This window comes from Procambarus clarkii, chromosome 15 (assembly GCF_040958095.1).
Source record: "Procambarus clarkii isolate CNS0578487 chromosome 15, FALCON_Pclarkii_2.0, whole genome shotgun sequence".
Taxonomy (NCBI): Eukaryota; Metazoa; Arthropoda; class Malacostraca; order Decapoda; family Cambaridae; genus Procambarus; species Procambarus clarkii.
The window spans coordinates 8,435,157-8,462,494 of NC_091164.1; the positions used below are offsets into that span (position 1 = coordinate 8,435,157).

Genomic DNA, 27,338 nt, shown 5'->3' on the forward strand with positions numbered 1-27,338 from the left:
CCCCCCTAACTTTCCTCTCTTCCAGCGACGTGAAGTTTAATTCCCGTAGTCTCTCCTCGTAGCTCATACCTCTCAGCCCGAGTACTAGCCTGGTGGCAAACCTTTGAACCTTTTCCAGGTTAGTCTTTAGTTTAGTCACACACACTCCAGTCTGTGTGTGTGTGTCTGTGTGTGTGTGTTTAATGACTGCCAGGGAGCTGTAGAAGCGAAACGTGCCACGAGAACTTGCTCACAAAGGCAGGGGCCTGGCAAAGGACTTGGGGAGGGGGGAGCGGGGAGAAAAGATTATATTCAAAAGCTGAGCATTGAGAGGGACAGCTACTGCAGGCGAAAGTGTGGTGGGGCAGAGAGAGAGAGAGAGAGAGAGAGAGAGAGAGAGAGAGAGAGAGATAGGGAGAGAGAGAGAGAGAGAGAGAGAGAGAGAGAGAGAGAGAGAGAGAGAGAGAGAGAGAGAGAGAGAGAGAGAGAGAGATATCAGAAAATATTAATGTCAAAAAATTAATCTCAAGGGTCGCTTCCCTGGAGCTAATTAACTGCTTGTGTGATATTATGCTACACCTGTCCTAAGGTTAGGGAGTTGAGAGGGCAAGAAGAGAGAGAGAGAGAGAGAGAGAGAGAGAGAGAGAGAGAGAGAGAGAGAGAGAGAGAGAGAGAGAGAGAGAGAGAGAGAGAGAGAGACAAAGACACACACAGCCAAACATATAGACACAGACAACGCCAGGAACAGTTTTACCTCAACCCAACATGCAGCAGGAGTGACAAAAATACGCAAACAATCAAATAAAAAGGTGTGTGAAAATAGCTCAGTTGCACACACAAAAAAAACTATAAACATGAGTAGAACATGAAGAGAAAATTTATGGTGACACGGTATGGGAATAACGTGAACAGTGACTAAGATAAAGTATATGTTCTTAGAGCGCATGTTGTGCGCGGCGCGTTACTTGGTCAGTGAAGTTCAGCTCCGTTGGCTCAGCTCAGTAACTGGATGGGTGAAATATATATATATATATATATATATATATATATATATATATATATATATATATATATATATATATATATATATTATATTTATATATATATATATATATATATATATATATATATATATATATATATATATATATATATATATATATATATATATATATGTCGTACCTAGTAGCCAGAGCGCACTTCTCAGCCTACTATGCAAGGACCGATTTGCCTAATAAGCCAAGTTTTCATGAATTAATATTTTTTCGACAACCTAACCTACCTAACCTAACCTAACCTGACTTTTCGGCTACCTAACCTAACCTAACCTATAAAGATAGGTTAGGTTAGGTTAGGTAGGGTTGGTTAGGTTCGGTCATATATCTACGTTAATTTTAACTCCAATAAAAAAAAATTGACCTCTTACATAATGAAATGGGTAGCTTTATTATTTCATAAGAAAATAAATTGAGAAAATATAGTAATTCAGGAAAACTTGGCTTATTAGGCAAATCGGGCCTTGCATAGTAGGCTGAGAAGTACGTTCTGGCTACTAGGTACGACATATATATATATATTTATATATATATATTATATATATAATATATATATATATTATATATATATATTATATTATATTATATATATATATATATATATATATATATATATATATATATATATATATATATATTATATATATTATATATATTATATATATATATGTCGTACCTAGTAGCCAGAACGCACTTCTCAGCCTACTATGCAAGGCCCAATTTGCCTAATAAGCCAAGTTTTCCTAAACTAATATGTTTTCTCTAATTTTTTTCTTATGAAATGATAAAGCTACCCATTTCATTATGTATGAAGTCAATTTTTTGTTATTGGAATTAAAATTAACGTAGATATATGACCAAACCTAACCAACCCTACCTAACCTAACCTAACAGTGGCAGCACCGTTATTGGCACTGCACTCCATGACACGAGCATCACGTGCAGCATCTTCCGTGATGAGGTACGTAAGGTTCAGAGAGGAGGAAGGTAAACAAGGGAGCGTACAGGACGCCCGCCAAGCTTGGTAGCTACTAGTCATGTAATCATATTAAGTATTAAAGTCAGTAACCAAGTCATGCCTATCTCTATAGGTTAGGTTCGGTTAGGTAGCCGAAAAAGTTAGGTTAGGTTAGGTTAGGTAGGTTAGGTAGTCGAAAAACAAATATTTCATGAAAACTTGGCTTATTAGGCAAATCGGGCCTTGCATAGTAGGCTGAGAAGTGTGTTCTGGCTACTAGGTACGACATATATATATATATATATATATATATATATATATATATATATATATATATATATATATATATATATATTTATATATATATATATATATATATAATCGTTGAATACGACAGAAAGTTTTAGATTTATGATTCTGGCACGAATCTTTTCTTTATTACGTTTTTCTTCATTGAAGCAGGAAACTGAAAAATTAACTCTCCAAAGTTCATTTTTACACTTTTTATTGGGTCTGACGCCTAGCAATGCGTTTTGCAAGGTCATTCCTTACATTCTCAAAGACAAATTCTACCGTAAAGTATTAAATGTATCAACATAGTGTGACATGTTGGCAGCTTCTGTACTTTTGGCTGTTTCCGTTACTGTGGGAGGGCCATTCGGTCCTGCCTCTGTGTTGGCCCGGGGTCTTGAAGTGGGTAGAGGGTAATTGTGTATTTGCCGGTTGTCTACGCCTCCACATGCCCATTTGGGGATTGTCAGCTCCAACGATCTCAGTATATAGGCAAGAAAACAACGTCCTTCTCTAGGCAATTATCAATGCACAAACAACAGGGCTCCAACAAGGAACATATAATCGCCACAGGCAACCAGGCGATCATCAGGGATATTTTGACGAGCAGCACTGAAATAATTGATAGATACAGTGTCAATAGAAGATTAGATATCAGTGAAGTACTGCATATCAAGAAATCTAGATCAGTAATCAACAACCAGCTAATACAGAATTGCACTCAACCCACTTCAAGACTCTGGGCCAATTCTACCGTGCTTAGTCGGTGACACACACGGTAGATTTTGTCTTTGAGAATGTAAGGAGTGACCATGTGAAACGCATTATTAGGCGTCAGACCCAATACAAATAGAAAAAACGAAATTTGGAGAGTTAATTTTTCCCACTTCCTGCTTCTATAAAGAAAAACATAAGAAATATCGAGAAGATTCGTGCCAGAATCATAAAAATCAAACTTTCTAACTCTAAATACGTCAAAATATGACGTTCTATTAGGAGAACGGGTTAACCAGTGAGCACAATATTCCAAACACCGTTTTCTCTTTCCTCACATTTGCGTGAAGTAGCCAGCACCCTGTTTTCCCTTACCTTACCATTGAACACAATATCCCAAACCCATTTTCTACTTCAGTTAGACAACGCTGCCTCGATTTCTGCCTCCTCGTGCCCTTGAGCGAGTGTAATGCAGTGGAACCAGCGGCAGACGATGCAAAACAGCGTGTAGTCGAGAAAGGGGAGGGTGTAATGGCTTGCAGAATACAGGTGGAACTTCACAGGGAGAGAGAGAGCCGCCGGGCTCTGTGGAGTGTGGGAGAGACGGGGCAGAAAATGATTTTATAGGCGCATGTGTGGCATTCTGGGAGAGGAAGGTGGGAAAGTGGGTGTGAGAGAGAGAAGAGAGAGAGAGAGAGAGAGAGAGAGAGAGAGAGAGAGAGAGAGAGAGAGAGAGAGAGAGAGAGAGAGAGAGAGACAGCCTGGGGTAGAATGATGGCAGACTACATTTGCCGCGATGAAAACACACATTATGTTGGCCTCACGACAGTGTATATATGTAAATACTGCACCTAATGTGACGTTCAACGGATGTAGGAAATGTCCTGGAGGTGAAATGATATTCCATCTTCCTTTCTTCTGATGATATACCTGCATGCAACGTTGGAAAGCAGAAGGCATTGTTGATGTGTACTTGTAAATTATTAAGTGCAGTGGAGGAAGAGAAAAGGAATTGTGAAGACATACTTCACAATCTTCACTGTGATGATTGTAAGTTGAACATCTTTACTGACTTGGACAAATTCAATGGCCAAAAATTTTGGATGACTTGGCCTACCTCTTACCACCTTCTTCAGAACAAGGATGAGATCTGCACAAGGTGGAGGCTTGGTCGAGGGCCGGGCCGCGGGGACACTAAAAGCCCCGAAATCATCTCGTCTCAAGATAAGGAAGGTATTTTATTTCGTCTTTTTGAGCCTTTTGACAGGCTGTACTCCTGAGTGGCATACGACAGTCTGCACGCTAGCATAATAATGATTAGAATACTGCCGGATTATGTAATGAAAAAGCATGTTTCATTATATTTTAATATATCTTTGTAATCCTATTTAAGCCTTATTTGGGATCTCAGAATACTCCTGAAAATTCCATATCATTGCCATGTACTTGCGTCAACGATACAGAAATGAGTGACACGTGACAATATCTGATTGGCCATAGTTTAAAAGTTGAGAGTCCTGTGATAATCAGGAGAGAAGAGACTCCTCGGACGTAAGTTCGAACCCTCGTCACGGCCCTTGTGGATTTGTTCATGAGAAGAGACTCGTTACTTAAGAGCTCTGAAATGGGTTGGGGAGAACCAGGAGCTTAATTCGGTCCTCATTTGTCAAAGGTGAGGACATGGAAGCACTCGGATTTCTTGGAAAAGTTTTAGGAGGCAGTTCAAGGTCACTTGAACCGCGTAACGTGGTGGAGGTGGGCTCCATTGATTGTTTCAAGCGTGGGTTGGACATGCATATGAGTGGGACTGGGTTGTTATAAATAGGAGCTGCCTCGTATGGGCCAATAGGCCTTCTGAAGTTACATTTATCCTTATGTTCTTATGTCCCAAGAATGCTGGATAATCATGGACGGCGAAACCCCAACGCACCAAAAATCAAGCAGTAATACTGTTCAAAACTCCTGTCTTGATGTGTTTCAACATTTGGTTAACGTTTGCCGCGACCATGTTTGATACGTGTATCGATAACGAACCGGATCACGAAACACAGAAGGAGCTCTGCTATCGTCGCCACTCAGGAGTGAACGAGGAGAAAGCTATCTTCTCTAACCAGTTATGAGTACAGAAGACTTGAAGGAGAAGACCAACGTTGAATCTTTGGGATGACCAGAACCTCATATGAAGTGAGAGATCACCCCTCATTATTAACAACCAATAATGAAGGGAATAACGAACGGACGAAGACCCATCACCGACAACCTTTAATACCTGTTGAGTTGAATGAGTCCATTAGAACATCACTCCAAGGTACCTCCTCGCATGTAGCGAAGGAAGAATTAACACTGGTATAGATAAGGCCAAATACCCAAAATGCTCACTAAGACAGCGCTATTGGCTCCAGTGGAGTAAAATCATTATTCACATCAGTAGGACATTGGGGCTCATAGGGTGGGCGAGGCCTTTTAAATAAGTGAGAGATAGTTCCTATTAGTAATATTTAACCTTCTCTGTTTACAGATTTGATGATAATTCTTTGTTATTGACAGTGTGACGTTATTAACAACCTTCTAAATGTAAAAATTCCCTTGTTAAACTTGTTAAACTCCTAAAGCAAGTTAATTGCTAATGTGTTATACTATGTGGTCCTTAGGTTAGGAGTAGGGAGGGTAAGACAGGCGCTGGGGGGGAGAGAGAGAGAGAGAGAGAGAGAGAGAGAGAGAGAGAGAGAGAGAGAGAGAGAGAGAGAGAGAGATAGAGAGAGAGGGGAAGGGGGGGGGGGGTGATGGCGTGAGCTAAGGGTACAACATCCCCTTTAAATTCTATAATGCCACCAGCCGCAATATTTCACGTGAAGCCCCTCTCACCCCCTGCCCCCTCTCAATTCCCCCTCCCCTCTCACCTCTCCCTCTCATACTGACACCTGTGCTCCGCGTCCTAAATATTATAATATCTTGCTGCCATTTGGCTTAAGTGCTCTGAAATTTAATAAATGTTTACTATATAAATAAGATCACCTGTTCCCAATCTTTGACTCTTCTTGTAAATTGTTATTATTTCTTGTTTTTTTCTTTCCGGGAGAGAGAGAGAAAGAGAGAGAGAGAGAGAGAGAGAGAGAGAGAGAGAGAGAGAGAGAGAGAGAGAGAGAGAGAGAGAGAGAGAGAGACACACAATAACGTGGTAGAATTATGTTGACCAAACCACACACTAGAAAGTGAAGGGACGGCAACGTTTGGGTCCATCCTAGACCATTCTCAAATCGATTGTGTCAATCGACTTGAGAATGGTCTTGGACGGACCGAAACGTCGTCGTCCCTTCACTTTCTAGTGTGTGGTTTGGTCAAAAAAAGAGAGAGAGAGAGAGAGAGAGAGAGAGAGAGAGAGAGAGAGAGAGAGAGAGAGAGAGAGAGAGAGAGAGAGAGAGAGAGAGAAACCAATTCTTTTCGCACTATCACCTACAGAACATGAGCATTTAACTCGTAATTACCAGCAACACAACATAAAGAATATCTAACAATTTTAGGTCAGGAAAAATCCGAACTTATTTCGAATTTTTATTTTTCCCCTCATTTTGTGGCGGTCACACTGAAGTGCGTCTCATAATTCCAGGTTATAGAATTGCGAATATTTTGTTTTGACAAATTTCCAGTGAAAATTAGAGCCGCTGTCGAATTGAGCTCGTAACAAAAAAATCCAGATATTATTATGATTATACAATATTATTGTTAATTAGTGTTAGAACTGATGGTGGCTATTTTTGCGAGGTGTAATTGGTTCGGCCACACTTCTCTCTATTGACTATCGCACGTCAATGCTAATTATCGCGTATCATCACCCGGTTATCATACGCAATGACGAGTCATCGTACATTCCGTCTTTATTATCCTTTATAAACCCAATTAGGCGTTCATTAAGCATAGATTTGGAGACACGGAAGCACAGACGCTGTTTCATTGGCGTTCAATCAAACACATTCAAGCACAGTGGAATACAGACGTAAGGACAAAGAATAGAAGCAACGAAACACAAAAACTGATGAACTCAGATGAAAGAAAAACACAGTATTATACACAAGCATATAAAAGGTGGCGCAGATGCTGAAACATTGCTCGTGTTAACACAGAGATACATATACACTGAGGCACAGACAACAGCTCCTGTTAACACAGTAGAAGACCTGTTGTTGTTAGAAAGAGGCAGAAGCCAGAGAGCTGAATCAAAGTTCAAAAGGCATCAACTGTATAGTTCACAGTTCACCAAACCTTGTTTTAGAATAGTGTGGAGCTGTTCGTCTCTCTGTCTCTCTCTCTCTGTCCCTCTCTGTCCCTCTCTGTCTCTCTCTCTCTCTCTCTCTGTCTCTCTCTCTCTCTCTCTCTCTCTCTCTCTCTCTCTCTCTCTCTCTCTCTCTCTCTCTCTCTCTCTCTCTCTCTCTCTCTCTCTCTCTCTCTCTCTCTCTCTCTCTCTCTCTCTCTCTCTCTCTCTCTCTCTCTCTCTCTCTCTCTCTCTCTCTCTCTCTCTCTCTCTCTCTCTCTCTCTGTCCCCCTCTCTCTCTCTCTCTCTCTCTCTCTCTCTCTCTCTCTCTCTCTCTCTCTCTCTCTCTCTCTCTCTCTCTCTCTGTCTCTCTCTCTCTCTGTCTCTCTCTCTCTCTGTCTCTCTCTCTCTCTGTCTCTGTCTCTCTCTCTCTCTCTCTCTCTCTCTCTCTCTCTCTCTCTCTCTCTCTCTCTCTCTCTCTCTCTCTCTCTCTCTCTCTCTCTCTCTCTCTCCCTGTCTCTGTCTCTGTCTCTGTCTCTCTCTCTCTCTCTCTCTCTCTCTCTCTCTCTCTCTCTCTCTCTCTCTCTCTCTCTCTCTCTCTCTCTCTCTCTCTCTCCATCTTTCATTGTTATTTTCTCCACTCGTATATTATCTCTATTGATTCCAATGGAAAATTAAACATTTTTACCCAAAGGACACGATCAGGATAATAGCGTCCAATTTGGAAAATGGACATATTAAAAGGAAAAAGGTCTGAAATCATGAGCCTAATGGGTCATGAAGAGGCGTTCTAGGTCATGCGACACAGACTGTGTCATGCGACACAGTCTGGGGTCATGCGACACGGTCTGGGGTCATGCGACACGGTCTGGGGTCATGCGACACAGTCTGGGGTCATGCGACACAGTCTGGGGTCATGCGACACGGTCTGGGGTCATGCGACACGGTCTGTGACCACGAGAATCTGTAAAATAAAATTATCTCTGTAAATTGCAATATTGAACAAATTGCTGTTGCAAAAGATTTAATGTTAATCAAAAAGTTGATTCAACGTCGAACCAACGTCACTCTTGCATGTTGACCAAACCACACACTAGAAATTGAAGAGACGACGACGTTTCGGTCTGTCCTGGACCGTTATCAAACCGATTGTGAACAGACGAGGGAGACAAGGACATTAAACAAGCAAAAGAGAGAGGAGAGGAGACTTAAGGGAAGATTGGGGCAAGGCAAAAGGTACGGAATTCACTCTCGCATATTATGCCCACTGGGTATGCCCACTGGGTATGCCCACTGGGTATGCCCACTGGGTATGCCCACTGGGTATTTGTACCTATAAGAATGCACGGTAAGGCACGTAAGGCATATGATGCCTCCAGAAACTGTTAGCACAGAGCTCTAATATGGGGGCCAAATGTCGTGACATATATCCTTTCTTGACTGTGCTTAACACAAGTTATTATGGCTCGGTAACCAGCATATATATATCCCTTAACACGTCTGTCAGTATAAAAGGAGAATCACAGTAACCTGCTGTATCAATGAGGCAATGGAATGATATCGACCTTGCGTTCCCTGCACTCTCCAGAAACCACACTGAACCAGAAATTGTACCGAGCTTACATGGATGTAAGTTCGATACAATCATTATGCTTCAGTATTGTCTCGTGAGACACACTTACTTCAACAGGATTATGTCAACTCCGAGATGTGGAGCACATTTCTGGGTGTATATACTTGTAGTTTATTTCGGTTCTGAACAATATTCACGACTAAATTCCGGCTCTGGAAATACGTGAAAACATTAGTGAATGATTCTCTGGCACTGACACCAACATTTAAACCTCCATGTGTATATCTGCTTGCAGTCCACTAAATGTCGTTCTGGCGCTGACACGAACATTTCCTCACACTTTGCGTCTACTTCCAGGACATTACATGTACGTCGATGCGTCGGTCCCGAGGGAGGAGGGCCACAAGGCGCTGCTGTTTTCTCCTGTGTACAGCCCAGCCGTCTTGAGTGGCGTCTCCTGCTTCTCATTCTACTTCCATAAGTATGGCCGGAACTCAGGTAAGGGCCAGCCAGTGTTCTAGGGTAGGAAGGGAGGTTGATATGGGGGAATGTGTTCCACTGGTCATGGAGCGTCTAGGGGTGAGGGGGTGCCATTAGTGAAAGGGTACCTAGCGGTTAGCGGAACCTAAGAAGTGAACGGGTTTGTGTCTTAAACAGAGTCTAAAATGAAAGAGAGGGTGCAGGGTGCTGAGTGGAGCCCGAGTGATGAAGAGGGCCTCGAGAGATGAGCATGAGAAGGAGGAGGAAGAGAGAAAAAAGGTGAAGGAAGAGGATAAGGCGTACTGACATGTACACGTACACGTACACGTACACGTACACGTACACGTACACCAACACAAACTTGTATACTAAAACTCTCGTATCACAGTTAACCACATAATAACCAACAACCTTCAACAACAACAATAACAACAAGAGATGATCAGATTAATGCACGATATCAAATTATGGCACTGGAGCATGGCGCTTCCATCCCCAGTATTGGGAATGATTACAGTCGGCATTATCAAGCTCGTTAATTAGCGCAGGTGAGCTATCGTTTACCTAGGAGAGCAGCTGGGGGTCCAAACAACCTCCAACCTATTACCAAATTGGCTTCTGTCCTTGGCCAATTTGGCTTTCATCATTATTGCCAAATTTCGCTAATTTCGCATTTTGGTCAACATCTTTATTATTTGTGTTTTGTCTTGTATATTTCTTAAAATTTTGATTTTAGAGCTTTATTGAACTTTATTATTGAACTTTAACTACAATTATCTGCTTTCTTCTTCTAAGTTTACCTTCTTAAAACTGGATGAAATATGATTACTGTATCCATCAAATTATCATAAGTTCGAGATCAACTTAACTTGCTTCCGTCAGAATCAGAAACTTTATTCGTAACAACTTATACTAATTATTAGAATAATGGCTGGACTCAATATATGTACAGCAGTTATGTATCAAAGTTACATTTTGACCAAAAGTGAGTAACATTTATATATATATATATATATATATATATATATATATATATATATATATATATATATATATATATATATATATATATATATATATATATATAACTTACACATCTCCGATTTGTTTATATCTACATTTGAGTGAGGTGGATGGGGTGGATACTCCCCATCCACCTCACTTATATATATATATATATATATATATATATATATATATATATATATATATATATATATATATATATATATATATATATATATATATAATGTTAGAAAAACAAAGAATAGTTTAGCATTATAGCGGTTAAACAGATATTGACACAATTTATATAACAACATTTGAATAATAAGAAGACAGTTTGCAAGAGAATTAATATACATTAACCATATCATAAAGTTAATGTTCACATCCTGTAGTACCGAACTATGTACAGGACTAACGTGTACTTATCGGTGTCGGTGTTAGAGCCTTAACAAGCTCCTTCAGAGGTTCATGATTGATCCTCTCACTAAACCAACTCCAAACCAGAAGTTATCGCCCATAAGGTATCGCTAACATGAGTTCGCTTCCTCGCTTAACACACGTTCAAAACAGTGTATCAAGATATCTTACCTCATTGATGAGTCTATTGTACCCGAATGAATTAGGCAAATTTAATTAAAAGAGGAAACGAAGTATTAATCTTGTTCTCAAACATCCAAATTCCCAATTGACCCCTTTCTAGTTTCCCTTTCTTTTCCCTCTCTTTTCCTCTCTTTTCCCTCTCTCTTTTTACTCCTTCCCCTCTCTTTTACCCTCCCCCTACCCCCTCTCTCACCTCTTCCTCAAAAGGACAGACCACGGGATCGAGGTTCTAATTGATACTGTCAATTATCATCAACCAGAAAATTTATAAAAAAAGACGCATCTTTTTCTGTGTATTTTTTGTTTTTGCGATTTTTATGGAGAAAGACAATTTTCCATCGTCCTTGACGTTGAAAATGTAGAGAACGAAAACCTTTTGAGATGAAGGCAGGCAGGATAGGTTAAACTTATTACTGAGAGAAAGAGAAAGAGAAAGAGAGAGAGAGAGAGAGAGAGAGAGAGAGAGAGAGAGAGAGAGAGAGAGAGAGACAGACAGACAGACAGACAGACAGACAGACAGACAGACAGAGAGAGAGAAACGGACGATTTCGATTTTTGTTTAAATTATTGTGATTTCAATTGTTTATTTTTAACTTCTTACTTCTGTAAGTAAGTCTTGGTATGGTTCGTAGTAACTTGGATATTGTTTGCTTTAATTATACCCTTATGTATGGATGTGAGACACACTGATCTGGCAAAAATATGAAAAATCAAAAGTTATAGGAAAGGAAATATGAAACGAAATGAAATTATTAGGAGAAAGCGTCAAGCCAATATGACTGAATAGCCCATGGATGGAAGTCGAGGACAGGATAGGAGCTGCAATAGTGCCAGGAATGAAGTCCAATCGGTTAGACCATAGGGGATTGAACGCCGACCTGCAAGAAGCTAGGCCACCGTTTTATCCTCCAGTGGAAGTGACTGAACATGCATAATCAAAGGTGAATATGAGGTGCTAGATGGATTGAGTATGACAACAAATTATCACGAAAAGGAGTAAACTAAATCATAAGATTAAGGGGACTTTTATCAATGTGGTTTGATCGTATTGAGCGAACAGGTAATCACAGGGATTGAAAGGAGAAGAGGAGAGGAAGGCCAAGAAACAGATAGACAGGCTGGGGGTAAACGTGTGTGTGTGGAAGCGAAAGGAAAATTGCCTAAATGGAGAAAGTTTGTAATGAAGAGAGCGAATGTTTTTGACAGTTTTTTAACTGACAACTCAAGGGAAGCACTTTGCACCTGGTTGTATGAGGACGGTGGTGTTTCCGCTGTGTGTTGTTGGAGTGTGTTGCTGAAGTGTGTTGGTTCTGGTTATTCGTAATGCTACAGTTTTTTTTTCTACCACAGACGTGGCCACACATTTACAATGCTAACCAGCATATATACATTTTCTTCTGTCCTCCATGGACAGGGTTAGAGATGTGTTAAACATATAGTTCAAGGGTTTATTGAACAATCAACCACAGAAGGTGATTCGGTGCTTTTAAATTGCTAAGCTAACCTACATACGTAAATACATGGATACACAGATTTTGCAGTATGTGGAGTGCCAGGGATGGGTAAGGATGTGCCTGGGATGGGTAGGGATGTGCCAGGGATGGGTAGGGATGTGTCAGGGCTGGGTAGGGCTGGGTAGGGAGGTACCATGCTTATATCAGAGACAAATTGATAGTTCATCAATGGAAAAAAAGCTGTATAAAAGTTTCATTTGCGCCGGAAACTAAAAAAAACAAATCATCATTTTTCAGTTTTTTAAACCTTGAACGAGCGACCAAGAGGATAGCAAACATGGTTGTTGAGTTTACATTGGTGGAACCGATTTTCCTCCCCCCCCCCCCTTCTACCTTCTACACGAATAGATGAATAGAGAGGGAGGAAGGCAGGCAGGATGAACCTACCAACTGCACAATCCGTTATTCTATCCCTATTTCTGGCAGTGCTGGATTGGTGAAGATTCAGAGCAAGGATGATGATTAGTGATAAGGAACAAGACTTCATCAACTCTGTTCTCAAGGGCATGTTTTAAGGGAAGGCGGCGTGGATGATAGTTATATTCGTGCTGGCTGGCAGGGAGGTTTAGCTCTTGAGGCCCGCCTCTTCACTTTCAGGTATCTGGTGCTCGGTGTCCCACGCCGGTGTTGAATCTTGTTTTGAAGCTGTGAATCGAATTGGCTTGAACGACCTCTGGTGGCAGATTAATATCCTCATGTCCACTCCGCCTGTCGGAATACTTCTCTGTGCCCACTGTGTGTCGTGCGTTACCTAAAGTTTGCACCTGTGGCCTCTAGTTCTGTCTCCTTAACTGGCACAGTCTATGTTCAATTTGTCCCTCGGTACCGTGTACGTCGTGCTCATGTCTCATCTGAATCTTCCTAACTGTAATGTGTATAGGTTTGGTTTTTTGAACTTTTCGTCTTTGATCAGGTCTCCTGTTTTCTGTATTAGCCTTGTGAGAAATTTATCCATATATTTTTATGTTATTTCGCTTGGAGTGAGATCCATGCCGGACTGTTCTAACATGGTGTCGAACTGGTGTCCTGGGAAAACCCCAGTCGCGTCTGACTTGTAGGATATCGTGGCATATGGGTGAGTTGCACGTCTGGGGTTACCCAGGACGCTGGTTCGATTCCCCGTCCTGCTCGAAAGATTTTCTCATAGAAATAACACGTTATTGTGATTTTTTTTGTGTATATTGTGGGGTATACTTTGTTTTGGTTCCAAGCTGGCTGCTCTTGTGTCTACCAGCGATGGTTCCAAGCTGGCTGCTCTTGTGTCTACCAGCGATGGTTCCACTGCACACACACTAGTCTGTTAACGTGGTGGACTGTGAGGCTTGGTGTGAGCTCCTACTCTCTCTATTGTACTTCTGGTCGTCGTTCTACCAACTCCAGTCTCATAGCTTTGCATTCACTTGAATTGAACTCTAAAAGCCTTGGTTTGTCTAACCACTCTTGCAATCTCTTTAGTGCCTACAATCTAATGCAATCTTCACTCGTAGCTACATAGTCTTACCGTTTACTTGTGATAATGACTTACCTGTGTTTTGTCCTCTCGTTAGACACCATTGTTTGGAAAGAGTGAGACGAACGAATCATTTTTCTCATTTAGGTCCTTCATAAAGATGAAGAACAAAACAGTATCCTGTGCTGATCCTTGCGGAACCCCGCTAGTCGCCTATTATCACCCAAGCATATACAACCACTCCTAACTTTTCTTCGAGTTAGTTTCCAAAATGTTCTAATAACCTTCTGCTATGCAGTGTTTTTATGTTTTATAGTCATTTGTGGCAGATGGTGTTAAAGACATCCTGGCAGTCGAAAAAGATGCAGTCTACCCGGCATTCCTGTCTAATTTTAGCAACTCAAGTAGAATTTATTAGACACGATTTTCTCTCTCTGAAACCACTTTGTTTTTTCATAATAATAATAATAATAATAATAATAATAATAATAATAATAATAATAATTTATTTATAAGCGAAAAGCCACGCATAATATTATGGTTATAAACATTGTTTTCCTGTATAGTGTGTACCTTGGTACTAAAGACACTTGCCTGTAATGGAACGCCTCTTGCCTGTCTTCTTTTATCTGAGTAAATTTTGGAAAGACATTTTTTCAAGAATATTCAGAGGAGTAAGTGTATATTTTTGTTCAAGAAACAACTGTTGTTTTAATGAGATAAAATCCTTTGTGAATCAGTAGAGGAAAGCAATTGATTAGTCCCAGGTCACATTACCACGAGGAAATTAATATATGGATTGGGCGATACAGCGATGAAATGCTTCTTGCAGGTCGACGTTCGATCCCTGAAGGTCCAAGCACAACGATGGTATCCACTCGGACCATCGTGATAGGTGAATAACACCTATCCATCTGTCACGAGACTACCACGAGACTACCTGAAGACTATCATAATGTTCATATACCAATAGTACATGTACTGCATAGCGGAATGTTGAGTCCATTCCACAGGAAGAATTAAGAGTTGGCAAATATGTCACGAATTGCTATCTTGCTTTTGGCAATTGTGGTGTCATTTTCAGGGTATTGATCTTCCAGGAGCATGGACAACGTCCCCTGAAGTAGCCACCTGGAGGAGGTCTGGTGGCGAGGCGGGGTATTGATTCTCCACCTTACTTTGACTACTAGAAGATTTATGGACGAACTCACTGAATTACCCGGTAGTTGGGAGAGAGGAGGAGGAGGGGGGAGGGGTGGAGAAGAAGGGAGGTGAGTGAGGGAGGAAGAAGGTAGGAAAGATGAGTAATAAAGAAGACTGAAAGAGGAAGACTTAATGTGTACGAGAAGAAATGTTATGAAATGTAATGATACTGATCTCTGACTTTGTCTCTTTTTTTTCTCTTTCTGTCTTTTCTCCCTTTCTCTGTCTTTTTTCTTGGCTTCCAGCAAAGACTAGTTTTCACCTATTTTTGCTCATCTGTTTAATAGCATTGAACCTTTGTCCGTGTCCCTTTAGTCTCGCTGTTTCCCACACCACAACACTCTTCACGCCACGCTTTCACGCTCCAATACTCTCATTCATGCTAAATTCTCCCTCACCACTCCATTACCTCCCGTTAACCCACATTCTCCCCTCTACATTATCCCTCTCTCTGCCTCTCCTCCCTTAGCTTAGCTTACACACTTAGCTTTCCTTCAACAATCTCCCTCATTTTCCCTTGCTACATCTTCGCTAAACCTGGGAACTAAGCCGAGCTAGATGAGCTAGGCAGGAACAGTTCTCAGCTACCATTCTTGCCCCTCTCCACCTTAACCACAACCCCTACCCCCTCCGTACTTGTTGTTTCAGATTTAGCTACTCGGAACGAAATGTCCATGTAGCACGGGCTATGGTGATCCCGAAGTGTGTGACGTTACGCCACTTCCTTGATGTAACAGTCCTCTCTCTCACAGGTGCTCTCAACGCCTACGTCAAGCCTGAAGGAATCTCGCTGGATTTTCTGCCACCATTTCTTCAGATGAGCGACTCCAGCGAGGCCAGGTGGTTTTTCCATAAAATCAACCTCACCAACACTCGTTATAACTTCCAGGTAACAACTCGTCTCCGCAAACTGCAGTTTTTTGACTGGTTAAACATAGTAGAAAATGGTAGATTATATCAATGTGTAAAGGCGATGAGTCACAATAACGTGGCTAAAGTATGATGACCAGACCACACGCTAGAATGTGAAGGGACGACGACGTTTCGGTCCGTCCTGGACCATTCTCCATCGACTGGAGAATGGTCCAGGACGGACCGAAACGTCGTCGTCCCTTCACATTCTAGTGTCTGGTCTGGTCATCAATGTGTAAAGTCTTTTATTCCTGGGAAGTATGTGTTATTTTCTGATAGGTTATCTTCAAAGTATTGAAAATGGCTGTTATCTCCCTCAAACTTTGCTTTCGTCTTTGTCTGGAAAAGCTGAGGCAAAGGTCGAGTTAGGAAGCGTTGTTTACAGTCCATTCACCTGGGCTTTGGGAGACTCGAACCGTAGACCTCAAGTGTGTGAGACCAAAGCTCTACCGACCGAGCTATTGAGTAGTCTTAATAAGGAAAGTTTCTAGAAAGCTGTAATGTGTTACAGCTCTAGATAAGACGTCAGCATGGTTTAAGCACCTTCAAGCTGTCTTTCTTATGCTGTCTGAGGCAAAGATCAGAACAAACTATGAGAGGCATAATAACCATTTTCTATACTTTGGAGACATTAGCAATTGGAAAATAACACTTATCACCCAGGTACATAAATTATTAGTGAGTTATTAAAGTTATGTTCGTGTGTGTTATGGTGCTTAGAAAGTTGTTTTGAGTTATGAGTTGTGGGAAGGTGCTTTATGTTCATTTTCATTTTAACTTCTGTTGTTGTATGTGTTAGTGTGTTGGGTTATAATTATGTAGAATATTAACATATTCGAAAGTCTGTAAGTCTGCATGTGTGTGTTCTCTGTTCATTCAGACATCGTTGATCATAACTCAACCATCGACAACATGTTATCATTCATACAGATTCGAGAACTGCCATTGAAACTTTGCAACAAGGACACGTACGGGACAATAGCCATCTGACTACAAATATCATTCTATTAATGCACACACTCAGACGTCAAGGCCGTCGGATACTTATCAACTGGGTGCCAAGTCATGTGGGAATAATAGGGAATGACATTGCATACGAAGCTGCAAACCTTGCAATTATGAGAAGAATCAAATTTAATATGGGAATCATATTTTACCCAAAGGAGATCATTGGCTATATTGGGTTCCAGTTTGTGGGCCCACAATTTGACGATGATTGAGTTTGATCAAAAGCTATCAAATAAATGCTTTTTGTAAGTCTCCCATGATTCGATCACCATTTTCTATCAAAATAAAACAATTGAAAAAACGGTTCTGTAGGCCTTCTTCCCCGACAACCCCATTTTTTCCCCTTGATTTTGAAAAGTATTTGGAAACACTGCGGGCTTAGAGGAGAAGTGAGGCGGAGGAGTGCTATAACCCACGATTTGCGGATTTTGGATCGAACCCTCAACAGTGAGGGTGTAACAGTGATGGAGATGGTGCATAGTGAAGATGTTTAATGATGGAGGGCGTGAGTGGTGAAGATGTTACATTGATAGTGATCATATATAGTGAAGATGCTACAACACAGTTCCCGGAAGTCCACTACGGGTTCACTTTTGCCTGTGCTACTTGGAACTTTTGTTCCGAGTAGGTGAATCTAAAACAACAATAACAGTGGGCGGTGGCACAGTGGTAACACTCGACCCGCACTTCGCGAGTGGGAAGTTCCCAGGTTCGTATCCTGGCCGGGTAAGATTAACTAGGCGCTAATCCTTAACTGTACGCTTGTGCTATCTCATTAGAGATTAGGTACGTGGTCGTTAAACGATTGACGGGTCGTATTCCAGGGGAAACTAGTGGGGGTTAAGGCTTACAATGAGCTGTGTGGAAGGGAAAGCTCTCAGCCTGCTAACAGGAGTCAGCAGTCGTCTGCTCCTGTACCCACCTGTGTAAAACAAGAACAAATAGTGACCATGTCCCTCATTAATATCATTTGAATAATTAATAATAACCATTAATTACCCTCATTAATATCATTTGATTACCGTCAATATTACGAAAATCCGAAAGCCTTAAAAAAAGAAGCTTTTCTAAAGATTTCTTTATTTTTTAATTTTGTTTAGATATAGGCCTATAAATCGACCATCTCCCCCCCCCCTCCTTCCAAAAATCCCTAACCGTATAGGCGCTTTCCAAAAATTTATCACCACGAGCTTAAAAATCATACGAAGTTCTTTATTATCCCCTTCGTCATAACCTTGGCTCTCATTTGACTTGCATGAACCAACACATAAATTTTCGCACACCGCTAACTCATATTTCCTCAGCTCTTCTTTGGGGAAATTTTGATGGCAAACAATCCAAAGAATCTTTGTTTGTGGTGTTCGCTCGACGACGATGACGAAGTGGGAGACGAATGATAACAAGAAATAGGAAGAGAAAGATGATGGTTGAGGATATAATTTAATTGAAGGAAGAGAGATAAGCACACACACACACACACACACACACACACACACACACACACACACACACACACACACACACACACACACACACACACACACACACACAGCCGGATGGAAAGCGCGCAGGACTCGTAATTCTGTGGCCCGGGTTCGATTCCCGGACCAGGCAGAAACAAATGTGCAAAATTTCTTTCACCCTGATGCCCCTGTTACCTAGCTGTAAATAGGTACCTGGGAGTCAGACAGCTGTTACGGAGCTTTTTCCTGTGTGTGTGTGGGGGGGGGGGGAAACAGTTAGTAGTTAGTTACAGTTGATTGATTGAAAGTTGAGAGGCGGGCCGAAAGAGCAGAGCTCAACCCCCCTCAAGAACAACTAAGTGAATACACACACGATTACTCAATCACCCATCAAGCAATACTTCAATTCTTATTGAACTTCACCTCATCGTGTTAACAAGCGATTTGACCCATGAAGATCACATTGAAACTTAACGGCTGCCAACAGTAGGGAACAAGCCACTTAAGTGAGAGATAGAATCCAGTGATTGTTATCGGCAGAGGTGGCAAATAAGAGAGGTAGTAAATAACAGAGGTTGTAAATAAGAGAGGTTGTAAATAAGAGAGGTGGTAAATAAGAGAGGTTGTAAATAAGAGAGGTTGTAAATAAGAGAGGTTGTAAATAAGAGTGGGGCTAAAGTATATCAATATCAATCAATATTAAGATCAATATACGCCGTATGTTTCAGTATACATCGTATGTTTCAGTATACATCGTATGTTTCAGTATACATCGTATGTTTCAGTATACATCGTATGCTTTAATACATTTCATATAGGCTTCAGCATACAGGCTTCAGTATACGTCGAAGACTTCAGTGTACGTCGAGGCTTCAATATACGTCGTCGTATTTCTCTGTATGGTGTATGTTAGCAAAATTGTTTCATTCGTTGTTTTTTCTTTGTGTTTGTCGATTACTGACTCGGTGTTCAGGTCCTCTGTATGTCTCTATATGAGAGTATATTGTGCTGGTATGTAGCGGTATATAGTTTACATATGCCAGTATTTTAGATATGTTAGTATGTTAGGTATAACAGGATGCTAGATATAGAAGATATGCTTGGTACACCAGAATGCTAGATATGACAGCTTGATATGTGTGCTAATGCGATTGGTATATTAATACGCAAGCCATTCCGATATCCTAAGTATGCCAGTATGCTAGGCATTGCAGCATAACAGGATGCTCGGTATACCAGTATCTTCGCTGTACCAGTATGCCGGGTAAAATATAAATGCCTTAATCTTGTCGTTGACAGATCGTGTTGGAAGCCATTCGGGACGTTACTAACAGCGACATGGCCGTCGACGACGTCAAGTTAGCTCACGGCGACGACTGTAGTGACCATTACACCATGTCAGAGGTCAGACCTGAGGTGACCAGTCCTCAACTGGTTGTCTCACCCACCCCCATGGCTAATACCACCACGGCCCATCCCACTACCACCGTCGCTGCCAACACCAATGCCACTATCCACGACATGTTTACTTCAGGTACCAAAGTTAATATCACCTCCGTGGCCAACTCTACTTCCAGCAACATGGGTACAGAGTCCTCCTCCGTCAGTTATGCCCAGTCAAATGCCAGTATCTCTCACGGCATGAATAGTACCTCTGGCAGTATAAATATTTCCTACTCTACTTCTACTCCTGCCACTATTCATAGGCCTCAAGATTCAAGTGACAGCACCAGCGCCGTAGGAGCCACCAGTACTGCCAAACCTGCTACGAGCATTGACACCAACGTCACTGCCACCACTCCCAGTTCTCCTGACAACGCCACTACACCTGCAGGGGTCGCTACACAACCGTTCACAGCTGGAAAAGACGAGACCCACACCACACCTGAAGGTAAGTTTATCTGATGCAGGTGTGTCAAAACTACAGATGTACATACCAAGGGGCTGATATGTAGTTGCGAAAATATGTGAACAGAGATAAAGATGTTGGATTAGGCTCAGCTGCGTAAATATTCTGCAGGAAGAACGTCGACATAATAGTTGTCGGACCTGTGGGACGAGTGAGTATATGGTTCTTACAGGCACAGTACCTGAGGTCAGTGTTTGTATCAGTCCAAACTCCAGTTTCACTGTCAAAATATTCTACTTACTCGCCTGTCACTCCCCCCCCCCCCCTCCTCTCTCTCTCTTTCTCTCTCTCACTTTCTCTCCCCGTCCCTCACTTTCCTTCTATCCTTATCCTCCGTTGCTTTCCTTGTCTATCAGGCCCACTCAATCATCTCCTTCACTCCACCCCCTCCACACACCAGCTTCACCCATTATTTACCACCAGTACACCCATTACTCCATTGAGGGCTTGCCCCATACACGCCCAATAATCGCTGGCGTGGTTTACTGTAGTAATTAAGAGTTAAGGCTTAACCGAGGGGAATGTAGAGCCATATACATAAGAATATAAGGATAAAGGTAACTGCAGAAGGTCTATTGGTCCATACGAGGCAGCTCCAATATATATTATATTTATATTTCAGTTTTATGTCTCCCCTCTGGCTATAAACCAGCTTAGTTTCGCCCTTCAGAGCTTCAACAAGCTTAAAACTGCTTTGCTGGCACCCCAAGACAGGTTGATGTAACTATATCTGGCTGCTTGCATGAGGCTTACCTGCTCATTCATGTATGTGCGAGTCAGTTTACCTATGTTTTGGGAAACTATCATTTTATCTATCGACAAATTGTCCGAATATTTCGCTGGGATTAGTAGAGGATTAGAAAAGAGAAAATGAGAGATAAAAAAAAAGTTTCTTGAATCATAAGATGCTCGTTTCATATGCATGCAAGAGGAAATTATGGGTAAGTAAATGGGATAGGAGATAGAACAGGGAGAAGACAAGGGAAATGAAGTAGGTGGAATAGAGCAAAGTGGTAAAGCGAAGAAGGGGGTGGGGGGTAGGAAGAACCTTAGAAAATGGTGGTAAGATAGGGAAAGAGAGGTAATGTGAAGGTAAGGTTGAAGAGAGAAGAGATATGTTGTGAAACTAGAATTGAATAAATAATAATACCTTTTATTAAAAAAATAAACCGAAGCACAAACTTTCTGCCTCCATCGGGAGGCAGAAAAACTCTGCACTTGCACTGTACAGAGCAGAGGGCAGAGTTATTTTGAAGGAGAGTTCATCTAGCAGTACAGGTATCTGTGAGTTAGACAGGTGCTGCGGGCTGCTTCCTGGAGATGGATGGATGTGTGTGTGTGTGTGTGTGTGTGTGTGTGTGTGTGTGTGTGTGTGTGTGTGTTTGTGTGTGTGTGTGTGTGTGTGTGTGTGTGTGTGTGTGTGTGTGTGTGTGTGTGTGTGTGTGTGCGTGCGTGCGTGCGTGCGTGCTCGTAGGGTGAGCGTGTTCGCTACCAGCCGGCGACCAGGAGAGAGCGCCTACACTGATATACCGCCCCGAGGGACGCGCCTTGCTTCTCCAGTAATTTTAGATAAAGCTTTTGCATTAAAGAGAGAGACTTTACGTTATAGTATTCTCATTTTTCTACGATAAACAACGTTAAAGATTATGTAGATATTTTTAAGGAGAGAGAGAGAGAGAGAGAGTGGTGGGGGGGGGGGGCAGACATAATGAGAACATACATAATTGAAGTCATTTGGAGAATAGGCCTAAGGGAAGTGGACGTCATGGGAACTAGACGAGGTAGATAGTAGAATGAACAGGAGTAGACTAGTATCTACTACTGTCATGACTACTAGGCTTACCGCTGCTACTATTACTACTGCTCCTAGACAGTGTTTTACCAATATTTAAATAACCACTCAAATGGTAAACCAAATATTATTAATTTTCCATGTAAACATGTAGGTTTACTACACTACTGTACACCTGTTTATTCCGGCCGGAATTGTAGTGATTTATAAAGATTATAACGAGTAAAGTCTTTGATTCTGATTTGTGTAGGTTAATACGAATAAGGCCCTTTGATTCCGATTCTACATTCATCTCAGTCGACGAATATCAAACGTTAATTTCCCCTTTTGCCATGTGCCAGGTACCGAATCAGGTGATGACTTGCAGAGTTGCCAGGGAAGGTGCGGCGAGATTGCCATAGACGAAGAGGCGTGTGGCTGTGACATCGAATGTGGCAATGAATCAACTTGCTGTATCGACATGGCAACGTTCTGCTCACACTGTAAGTAAATATTACATAATATGACAACATTCTGCCAAAAATGTAAGTAGATTTTACGTAATATGGTAAAATTCTGCCCAAAATGTAAGCAGATATTACGTAATATGGCGACGTTCAAACTAAGGATATATTTCATATTATGGCAACGTTCAACCCACACTGTAAGGAGATATTACATAATATGGCCACATTCTCTTTCCAGGTTGTTTGTAGTACTTCATTAATATGTCAACAGTATATAATAAGTGCCAAGGATATGGCAGCCTCTTGAATCTGTACTTAAGTGTTTGCTAATAAAGCGAACACTTGAGTACATAAATTCAGTTCACAAATTAATAAATCCCCAATTTATGAGGATATATATATATATATATATATATATATATATATATATATATATATATATATATAGAGAGAGAGAGAGAGAGAGAGAGAGAGAGAGAGAGAGAGAGAGAGAGAGAGAGAGAGAGAGAGAGAGAGAGCATAAATGAAAACTAGACAAAAACACCAGAAATCTAATAATATTAATAATTACTTTGGGACTTAAACCAGAAAATGGAAGACCATTTGTTATTGTGAATGATATTCACATCAATGAAATCTGAACCTATTTACATGTATTTCATAAAATGGCTTCACTCTGCCCAAGAATTGAGTTTGCTCTCTTGATTGATGGTTTCTTATGCATTTAAAATCTCATGATTATTTCTGTAGTTATGTGTTATTTGTTTTGATTTTATTAATTTTCTAAATCGTGACGACTATGAAATGTTACTGTTTTTCAGTACCATTTCAGTTTCTTAACTGAAACAACGCTGTTTTCTTCAGATCTGTCAACGCCCAAGACTGTCAGCGTGTTCCACCCGACTGCTACTTCGGCATCGACGATATTGACGGCGCCCTCTGTCTCACCCGTCCCTGCGTCTGTCACTAATCTGAGCAAGATAGTCACTACAACAGCTACGGAACTCTCTTCGTCGAAGCTTACAACACCTGTAACAGTCCCAGCTCGACCCCTCACCCATCCCATCGAGGTTGTCACCTTCCCAGCTCCTGTTACGATTAAGATCTTGACGGAGGCGCCGGAGACGACTCTGCAAGAGCGAACGCCTAAACCAACGACTCTCGCAGCCAAGGAGACGGTGGGGCCGGAAGTTGAGATAATTATTACGACAACTGGCGACAATATTGAACGACAGACGGCGTCGACGGTGACAGAGGATTCGACTACGGAAAGTCCCGCTGATGGCCCCACCACCACACAACTAAGCGAGGCTACGACCACCGAAGCCAGGGAACTCTCAGCCACAATCAGTAGCATCTCAACGACAAAATCCAAAGACGACACAGTGGCAGAGAACAAGGGAAAACTGACGACTAAAATCGCAGAGGTAACCAATAAAACGACAAGTACTGCCCTTCCCACCACGACGGAAACCAGCGACTCCTGGACACTATCAGCCAGCAAAGGCAACACTTCCCAACCTTCTCCTACAAATCTCACCTCGAAGGAGACATCATTCACCGACGACCAAATCCTCCCGACGATCAACGAAAACAAAGTACCAGAGGACTCTAGGCGGATGTCGAGGGGCACCGCGGTTCTTATAACCATCCTGGTGGTAACAGGCATCCTCCTGGTGGCCGTGGTCGTGTTCGTGTACGTTCGGAAGATCCGAAACCAATATAAGCTTCCGGATGATTCGGACATCCTGTTTCTGGCGCGAGACGAAGTCCAGATGGTAGACAACATCACTGACCTCTACGGGGAGAGGCCCAGACGAGGCACTCCCGTCTGAAGGTGGTCAGGGCGTCCGGTGAGTCTCCTGCAGGAATTTGAAGTCGACTTTCTGTTGGAGGCTGACTAGGGCCCCGCTATAGGTTGATTATTTGTAACCAGTGACGCGAATTGGCAGACGAGGGTTGATTTATAATTAACCAAATGCATTAAATTTACCTTGCAATGATGACCCAGTTGTCAAAATTATTGGTTAATTCTAACCATGTAGATCTATGTAATTTTTTGTAGCAAAAGTAGTTGACATGTTATTTAGAAATGAATTTTAGCTCAACATAGCAACAGAGATATATTTTTTATAATTATTTAACTGCGAAAAACGATTTCGAACACAAGTTTAATCATTTGAAAACTGAAAACTTAGGCATTGTGTAAACTGTCGATTTGAACTGGCTAGAGCATGAGGTGAACTGTTTACATTTGTCAGACCAATGCGTAGTTCAGTCGAAGTGCGCAGCTCTGTTAACAAAGATAAGCAGATATCGCTTCATCAGAATATCATGTATATGAAAACAGATAATTGAAAAATCAAGAAAAAAAAAGTTTTGCTCCCTCGGTAAACACAATTAGAACATAAATTTTACGCCATCAGGTTCAACACTCAGACGTACAAAGCTAAATATGTACATCCATCAGAGGATAATATGTGTTTTGAAAAGAAAATCCTTACAGAGATATTTTTTAAAGTTATGGATTAAAAAGTTCTGGGTGGACCAGTATCCGTTTTCTTCGGCTTCCAGCTGTAATGTGCAGACACTTTGTGGTATTTGGCTGCATCTGTGATGGTATACATATGTGTTGCATGTATGTATTGACAATTGTGTATGCATTTCGTTGAAGTATAAGTATATATGTATGCATGTAAATGTATATTAGCGGTTAGACTTTGGGTTTAAGGGCCGACAACCGCGGGAAGGGTTAGTAAGACCACCGAATTACCAGTTAATAACCAACGGCCAGTATGCTTTTTATGGGAAACATTGGCAGACGAGTTTGGGATCCCAAGGTAGCAATTTTGAAAGTTGCTTGAACAGTGTGGGGCTCAGTTACGGTTCTGCGCGGTACAGTGGCGGTAGTGTGGCGATACAGTGGAGGTACAATAGTTGGTACACCAATCAAGTACTACTGCACCAGTACTACAATACAATGGGCCGGCTTCCTGTCTGGTGAGTAGGCATTGCTAGATTCAAACTACGTTTCTGATTGTTTCCACAGCCAACCTATATCCACACTGGGCCTATTGTAAGTAGAATCCACTGCTTTATAAATATCCATTTTAATTGGATAGATAGATAAATAGGTGTCAAACTCGAGCTGTGTGTTGCCTTCAAGCTAAACCTACGAATGAGTTGACTATTAGAGTCAGTAAACAGGTCCTGTTTCAAGTGTGGGAGGGGTTGCTGCTATTGGTATCCTTGGCTACACAATACATTACATATTGAGGCCACATGTTGACGTCCAAATCCCCAACGGATAAATATCAGAGTACTATAAACAATAGGTCAAATAAATAGCTTTTTATGCGTGGGTCGGTGAGTTAGGGGTCAGTTAGGTTAGTACGCGAGTTTTAGTACATCGTTTAAAGTCCACAACCCGTACATGGAGTCTTGATCCACTTCTCTGTGTGTGGAGTTTGCATCCACTTCTCTGTGTGTGGAGTGTGCATCCACTTCTCCGTGTGTGGAGTTTGCATCCACTTCTCTGTGTGTGGAGTTTGCATCCACTTCTCTGTGTGTGGAGTTTGCATCCACTTCTCCGTGTGTGGAGTTTGCATCCACTTCTCCGTGTCTGGAGTCGTCATCCACTTCTCCGTGTCTGGAGTCGTCATCCACTTCTCCGTGTCTGGAGTCGTCATCCACTTCTCTGTGTCTGGAGTGTACATCCACTTCTCTGTGTCTGGAGTGTACATCCACTTCTCTGTGTCTGGAGTGTACATCCACTTCTCCGTGTCTGGAGTCCGTCATCCACTTCTCCGTGTATGGAGTCTACATACTCTATATTATTTCCTAGTTCATTCAACATCTTTACAAATCATATACTGGAAAATTTCTTCGTAATAACTCTAATGGTGTCCTCTGGTACTTACTTTCCGCCTGTGATATCTCGTTGGTGCGTCCTCTAAGATTTATTGCTTTAATTGTCTTCCTTGTCGATTAAATTCAGTACTTTTTAGATAGTGATCATGTCTCTCTCTTTTCTCTACTCCAGTGATGTGATGTTTATTTATCTCTTGTCTGTTCTCCCAATTCATTCGTCTCGGCTCTGAGATAGGTTTGCGGGCTGTTGAACTGTTGTTTAGGTTTGGGTTGAAACAGATATGTGCTTCATGCTGGCGCTGCATAATACGGAATTTGTGTAACATACGTGTTATATAAAGTTCTCTATGACTTCCTATTTAGATATGTTTTGTGTTTTCCTCAGATGTACGCCAGTGGATAATGTTTCTCCTAAAATAGCGAGTGTATTGCATAATTTGCAATTAATGATTCTTCTTTTGGGTGAGTATACTTACCTAGTTGTACGCACCTGGTTGTGCTTGTGAGAGTTGAGCTTTGGCTCTTTGGTCCTGCCTCTCAACCTGTCAATCTATTGGTGTACAGATTCCTGAGCTTCTCGAGCTCTATCATATCTACACTCGAAACTGTGTATGGATTCAGCCTCCACCACATCACTTCCATCACTGTGTGTGTGTGTGTGTGTGTGTGTGTGTGTGTGTGTGTGTGTGTGTGTGTGTGTGTGTATAATGTGTGTGTGGTGTAAGCTATATATGTTTAATTTATGTAAAAACATGTCTAATATGTAGAGAAATAAAACACAACTAATTACAAAAATTAGTAATGTATGTGGATAAAAAACAAATGTTTTTTTTTTAAGAAAGATAAAATATAAAGGTCCTTATA

At 41.5% G+C, this 27,338-nt stretch overlaps 1 protein-coding gene across 2 annotated transcripts in view; it reads left to right on the top strand.

The window, feature by feature from the left end:
* The window catches only part of LOC123759101 (mucin-22), a 64,391-nt gene extending 39,409 nt beyond the window's left edge, over window positions 1-24,982 (top strand). For both annotated transcript variants that reach the window (XM_045743958.2, XM_045743957.2), the window contains 5 exons: window positions 9,177-9,317; window positions 15,827-15,963; window positions 19,757-20,348; window positions 22,500-22,640; window positions 23,469-24,982. In XM_045743958.2, the coding sequence (XP_045599914.2) occupies window positions 9,177-9,317; window positions 15,827-15,963; window positions 19,757-20,348; window positions 22,500-22,640; window positions 23,469-24,439 (1,982 nt within the window). In that variant the 3' untranslated portion in view covers window positions 24,440-24,982. The remainder of the gene's footprint in view (window positions 1-9,176; window positions 9,318-15,826; window positions 15,964-19,756; window positions 20,349-22,499; window positions 22,641-23,468) is intronic.
* Window positions 24,983-27,338: the final 2,356 nt, after the last annotated feature.